Source organism: Trachymyrmex septentrionalis, unplaced genomic scaffold, assembly GCF_001594115.1.
Source record: "Trachymyrmex septentrionalis isolate Tsep2-gDNA-1 unplaced genomic scaffold, Tsep1.0 scaffold80, whole genome shotgun sequence".
Lineage (NCBI taxonomy): Eukaryota > Metazoa > Arthropoda > Insecta > Hymenoptera > Formicidae > Trachymyrmex > Trachymyrmex septentrionalis.
This window is the reverse complement of record NW_017305988.1, coordinates 2,274,705-2,281,885: the sequence shown is the minus strand read 5'-3', so window position 1 is coordinate 2,281,885 and position 7,181 is coordinate 2,274,705. Positions and strand designations below refer to the sequence as shown.

Genomic DNA, 7,181 nt, shown 5'->3' with positions numbered 1-7,181 from the left:
CACACACACACACACACACACACACACACACACACACACATCACGCATATACACAGTCACACAAATATACACATATACACGCGTGCACACATTACATAGGTATAATATTTACTCATTATACGAGCGTCAAATCACGTCAAGTACGGTCCAGTAAGTAAGGGTTTCCTCGACCAGCCGCCCCCACTCGAGAGCGGACGCAGAAAAGCAAACGCGAAGGACTCGGAAGGATCGTAAGCCGCGCTGGCGAGCTGGCATGGTGGCGGTGGTGCATCCGTTTAAGGAGCCGCCCTCGCCGCGCCGATGACGAGGCTGCAGGTGCCACACCAGCGTGTACCACGTAGGACGAAGGCGAAGCCGGCCAGCGAGCGGCCACCCAACCGAGACGGTCTCCTCCTCATCCACCGGTCCGACGGGCCACAGTCACAGACGGCCGGGCCGGGTGACGGACGGGCGCGACGTAGGCGTCGACGTCGCGTAGACGACGACGACGACGACGTCGACGACGACGTCGTCGTCCGCGGAGCAGTAGGTAAAGCAGCCGACGGTGACAGACGGCGCGTCGTCGTAATCGCGGCTGTTGAGCGTGACGACGTCATCGTCGGTGGTGCGGTTGCTGGTGCCGCGGTTGTTGGTGTCGAGCGTGTCGGTGTTGGTGTACCGCGTGGGTGTCCCGCTCCGAGGTCGAGGCCGCCGTTTCTGCTGACCGGACCTGCACACGGGCAACGACGACGGCCATCACCATCGCCAGCTCCTGGTGTCGGCGGCCTTGAAACAACGGATCCGTGTTATCATTATGCCACGCTGTCTCATGGCGAAGAAGTGGAAGTGGAATCAGTGGCAGGCACGCGTGGACGATCAGCAGAACGAGCAGAAGGACGCGACGCCACTCGGTGCCGCCCTGCAGGAACAACAACAGGCGCAACATCACGCTCTACACCACACCGCGGATGCGATGGAGAAACGGCCGCACGGCAGGCATGAACCCGAGGACGAGGAAATCGACGTGGTCGGAGATGTCGATAATCATCAGGTCGATCATCAGCAGACCTGCTGGGGACCGCACAGTCCCACGGCGGGGGCTACGGCCCCCAGTCCACCACCCCTCAACGCCTCCGGCGCTCTTTACTATCACGGTAAGTGGGACTCGTGAAAGCTTTCTTCCTTCCCACCTCGTACTGCGGCAATGCGGTGACTCGCTCGCTTTTACATGACACATCGCTCGCGGGAATATAAGTTAGACGCGCCACGCCCAAAACCAAGGAGGGTTTTTTTTCTCTTCAAGAACGCTCGTGCAAGAGATCTGCGAGGGAAGGGGTTTCGAGGATCGTCTTTTTTTGTTCTCCTGACATTTATTTTCTGAGAAGACCGCTGCTTCGAGATGACACAGTATATGTAGAATCCAATCGTCGAGCATGCAGGGTGACACACCCGTTTATTACAAGTCCGCGTGCGCTATAGTCGGATTGCGGTAGCTGTTTAAGTGCGCCATAATTATGATAGCATGATGGTCCGTCGGAAATGCGGAAAGATAGCCCGTTGAAGGTCATAGAGTCGTGCGCGATTGCGCGAGCGTTTTCGCGACCTGTGGGAAACCGCCAGCAAAGTCGGCCATGTGTCTGCATACAATACATGCGTACATGGCGACACACCCGTTTGTAGATCGTTGATCGCGTCGACAAGCATTCAGCATCCTTAACATTGAATCACGGACTCGATATATGTATTATTAGACCAGCTATTTCGCGTATTGCATTTATTGAGTTCTCAATCAGATGGGGTGGGAACTGATTGCGTTGACGTCGGTGGTTGTTGTGTAACCAACCGTGTCCAGAACGGTCGAATTGCTTTTGCGACGTAGAGAATGCCGATGAGAATACGCCTATGATGTCAGATTATGGTCTACTTGGGAGGACTACTTGTCGAATACTCTTCGGAAAGCTTGTTTTTCCATTTATGCTTTACGCAGTAACACTGCGTGAATTTCATGTAGGTGCATTATACGTAAATTACGTAATCGTACTAAATGTACGAAAGGTCGTTCTTAACTATCACTAATTTTTTTCGTATTACACAATTTTAAATCATTCGATAACTGCAAGATTAAAAAAAATATAAAGGGAGACATATCTCCTAAATTTTTTATTTTATTAAATTTTCCATTTGGTTAAATTTCATTTAATTTTAAATCATTCAATAACTGCAAAACTTAAAAAATAAAAAAACTTAAGAAAGATATTTCTTGAATTTTTCGCTAAATGTTTTATTTCATTAAATTTTTTATTTAATAAGATAAAAAATCTAATAGAAATTTAAGAAATGTCTTTCAAGTTTCTCTTTAATATATTTTTTTAATTTTAAATAATCTAAAAGTATGCAATACAAAAAACATTAGTGTTTAAAAACGTTTTTCGCACATTTAATACGATTACGTAATTAAATGTAGAATTTAATATTTTATGTGTTTTCGCATTTTAATATATTATCATATAGGTACACGTATAAAACATGCTTCGAAGAAACTTTACTATCAAATTAAAGAAAAAGGTAGCAACAATTTTTAGAAATTTATTAGGATATCATTTAATAACATAAATATCATAAAATATTATAATAAATTGTTGTGAATTTATATTCGTATTATAAATTTGTATGTGCGCTATCTGCATGAATTTTATAAAAATAGGGCATATAAACATTTTGCGTGATTCAGTCAATCGCTGGTGCTTTGAAGCTAACGCCTATAAGTATTCTTGAAAGCCAAGACTACAGAGTAACGACCTCTTTTTTTATCTCATTTATGCAGCTTATAGACAGTGCAGTGCGCACGTGCTCGTACAATGGCGCAAATGACGCTGTTATGTAACAAGTGTTCTCTGCGAGTCGCTATGTGTGCCACGATGTGTGACTACGATTGAATTTTGCCAATCAATTTCCTCAACGTTGAATTTAAAATTATGCAAGACTTTGTTACAATGTTTGCCAAAGGAGATATATTCAAGTTTGATTTTTTTTTCAATGAATCCTAAAAGTAATTGTTTTTAATTATAAATAATTAATTAGAAATTTTCAAATCTGAACAATATTTTACAACGACACTTTTGTTTCGTAGATGCAATAAAGAATTTTGTGTTCACCGTTGTACAAACTTCATTGTAATTGTTAATGCTTAAAAGATATATTTATATGCCTGCACATATTTATAAATGTTAAATAAAAGAGTAAGGAAAATAAAAAATTTGTCTATTATCGCAGAAATTGAATTTCTAACAGGATAATAAAATTACAGTCACGCAAGAAAAGCGGAAGGACTCATGATTATTAACAGGTTTCATCGTCCTTGACTTTCATTGTGTGATTTATTTTTACTTACTGGATAATATAATATGTTACATAATACGATTTTGTGTCATATTTTTTACTATTTCTGTGAAGTAAAGTCGAGGGTAATGATATTTTTTACAGCAAAGGATATCCTAGAGAGAAATTATATTATTAATCTTTTCGTAATTTTTCGTGAATTTATAATTTAATTAGAAAGTCTAAACAGTTCGTTAAAGTTATATCCATAAGCTCAAAATTTATTACTAAGATTCTGTTGTAGATATTTACTATTTTTTAAATTTGTATATCACAAGTGAGTTTATTTATCACAAATATGTGGAAATTGCTATATTCGATCTTCGTGCGTAATAATATTTTTTGGGAATTTATAATTCAATTTTTAATTCAAGCAAACTGTGCGCCGATTATTTGTCCGACTTGAAATATCTAAACTGAAATTGGAATAATATAATATTATAAATTAAATTGACAAACAATGTAATATTATTGATGCTGACAAACATCTTTAAAACACTGTAAATAACTTCAGGGTTTTCCACTCATTTATGTGTAACGTATCATCGATCGACTTTTATTTCTTGTCCATATACTTATATTTTATGTTCATTAAACACACATGATAAAGCAAATATTATAATATATTAAATTAATTTATGATGAATAGCTCAGTAGAATAGAAAAGAAATTTTTTATTATCTACTTGAAGCGTGTGAATTTTTTGTCAGAACCTTAATTTTTTATTTGTATTAAATTCCTTTAATGTAATTCGTCATATAAATATCATTAGACGCTTATTTTCTCTCTAGATGCGAGAATAAACACTATCACAAAGAATTCAACTATACAGAGATATTATATTAATTTGTTTAATTATGTAGATACTTTAATAGATCAAGTATAATTATTTATACTTGCTGTTTGTTTTGCGCATACAGGATCGATAAAGATCAGAGGCGATAAACCGACAGGAATGTGCGGAATGTTCATTCAAGGTATATAAATATGCTTTATGGGCTATATCTGTGATCTGTGATAGATAACGTAGATATAGAATATCCACCTAGAAGTCATAGATAATCCATGCCACTTTATACATCGCTCTCTCTCTCGCTCTCTCTCTCTCTCTCTCTCTATATAATTTCATTGTTATATAATTTTTTAAATGTAAGATGTTAAATTAGATAGAGTCAGAATTTATATCTCAATATCGATGTAAATGTAATCAAATACTTTGAGTAAGAGGTTATACTCTTCGATTTATTAAAAGCACATCTTTTTCATTTTTATTCCGAGAATGATTTTCATCATGAAAATAGTAAAGTTCGAAAACAGTGAATCCGTAAATTGTAGTTTTTGATTAATCAAAATCCGAAAAAAATTTTGATTAATCAAAGACTTAAACAAGTATACTATAATCAACAATATCGTAGCCAATAAATAAATATAATAATAATGATCTCTCTCTTCTTTTCTCTTTTTTTGTATGTCTCTTATAAAGACTTTCTTTTTTAAATCCACTTATGCATCTGCAAATAAATAAAACAAATGCGTAAGGCATAATTGCCAAAATAGCAAAACATGTAAATTACAGTAAAAACATTGATAAACAACTGTAAAAACCTATTAATTTTTAATGACACTATCGCGTTGCTTTTATCATCTATCAATCTTTGGCTTGAGAAAAGAAAAAGAAAATCGGATCGAAAAGGAAAAGTTCGGCATTAATGTTAAACACAACGGAGATTTTTATCGGTCTTTAAAAGGGCCTAGAATGAACGGACTTGTGGGAGCGCGTACGGAGCGTTCATTCGCCGTTATTGATTCCCCCGTCGTCCCTATACAACCCTCCTGCACACCCCCCGTTCACCCTTCTCCCCTTCTCTACCCATCGCACAACTGCGCTCCTTCTGTCGTTGATGAAATGCACTTGCAGACACGGCCGTTCTCCTTTACCTCTATGTTGACTTCCCTTTATTTCAGCCAATAATAGGTACGCGCCAACTGATCGATCGCGCGTGCAGCACACTTTTCTGATTTATCGCAAATGCCGCAAATTCTCCTAAGACTCTCGCGAGGGTCCGTCCGAAGGGAAAAATAGCACATTGCTGAAACAGTTCGGCAGACGCGCACGTGATTTTATTCCTTGTTGAAAATTAAAGCAGTTTTCTCTTTAAAAAGATGTCAAAATATGAGCTTTATCGGATATAAACTGATGGATAAAGAAAATATTTGGACAAATTACGCTTGAAATGATGCGATAATTTTATTTTTCAGTTAACTCTTCATAAATTTTAAGTAAGACTAAAAGCTAAGTTGGAAGAGGGGAAGAAGGACCGTATAGTTGTTAATTATTAAATCTTTTTTTAAAAAGTGTAAAAAATATTCACAAATTTTCATTAAAGGATATTTTTCGATAAAGCGTATCTCAATAAAAGACCATTTTAGCTTTCAACAAGACGAAATATTATTCCGTTCATTAAATATGCCTATTAATCAATTTCTATAATAGGGCAATGGATATACGCTAAAAATAAATTTAATTAAATTAATCATTGCTAAAAGAGCAGTAAATATCCTAAAAATACATTTTGTCGGGAGAAAGCTGTTGCTTAATTACTCTTCGTAATTAAATTTCCTATTTAATAAAAATTTTTGTTAGCTGCTACTGTCAATTTGAACTTTAAAATGTACTAAATAAACTTTTTGTATTTTATAACGTAAATATATATTTCTTTTTCCCTGTAATGTACAGTATTTATGTATAATACTTTTTCTGAATAATTATTATTTAACCTCAAAGAAAAATTGAATTTCCTTTCTGTAACAATGATCAATTTAACTGAGATTGTTGAGACATTTATATTGAAGATACATATAGAAACGGTCATTAGTTGTTCCCTGCGTAATAGTGTCTTCACTGCTCAACGGCATGGACTTTCATATTACGTAACCACTGGACGGCACGCGTATCGATTTCATGGCGCAAACGTCGAAAGTCGCTCATTGCGTGCTCTATTGCATTGTCATGAACAATAAAAGAAACGTGAACAGAATTTAAACGGCAACAATAACTAATAACAAAGTATCATTCTGATAAAAGAATCGTAATGATTTCGATTTTAATTTAGAACAAATACGAACTTGGCAAAAACATTGACAAATCTCAAAAATACACGTATTATTGTTACTCCACTATCATTGAGATATAATAATAACGTCATATTATATCATTTTCTTTCTTTCAATTGCCTTAATAAGTAGTAGATAAAAAAAAAATAAATTCAGAACAATTAAAATTGAACTGCGATTAGATCGATAAATTTTAATTACGTAAAATTCTTTATATGAAATTGTAAACTGATACTAAACAAGCATAGTTGTACGTGAAATGAAAGAAAAATGCTTGCTCGTATCATTGGCGGGAGTTTAGAAAATGTAAGTTCGAGAAAAAGTCGCTTTAGTTTTGCGCATATGGATTTCAACATTTTGAATAAATTTCTTCAATGAATCTACTTGATGAAATAAATCAAAGAATAGGGTTATCCAGGCACAATAAAGGTTTAGATACCTAGGAAGAAAATTCTTGATGATTAACGCGCGAGCTGGTCTTTTAATTGTGATAACTTAACGATTCTAATATAAAGGTGCTTCAAAGTGAAAGATGACGTCGTTTGCATTCCGCCTGAATTCTTCCCGATCGCCTATCCGTTTATAAACAACGATATGAGTTTCGCTCTTCGTCCCCTGGACGACAACCCTGCGCAACAGCGAGCGACGCGCAACAGATACACACCGCGTTATTATACCCTCGTATAGTTCACGTGCCGCGTTACCAGTCT

General features: G+C 36.7%; 2 protein-coding genes across 2 annotated transcripts in view; one reads left to right on the top strand and one right to left on the bottom strand.

Annotated features, from left to right (window-relative positions):
- The window catches only part of LOC108754712, a 68,212-nt gene that overhangs the window by 12,393 nt on the left and 48,638 nt on the right, over positions 1–7,181 (bottom strand). The window lies entirely within an intron of this gene.
- The window catches only part of LOC108754710 (myc-associated zinc finger protein-like), a 10,019-nt gene continuing 3,458 nt past the window's right edge, over positions 621–7,181 (top strand). The window contains exon 1 of the mRNA XM_018497221.1: positions 621–1,133. Within this exon, the coding sequence (XP_018352723.1) occupies positions 794–1,133 (340 nt within the window). The 5' untranslated portion in view covers positions 621–793. The remainder of the gene's footprint in view (positions 1,134–7,181) is intronic.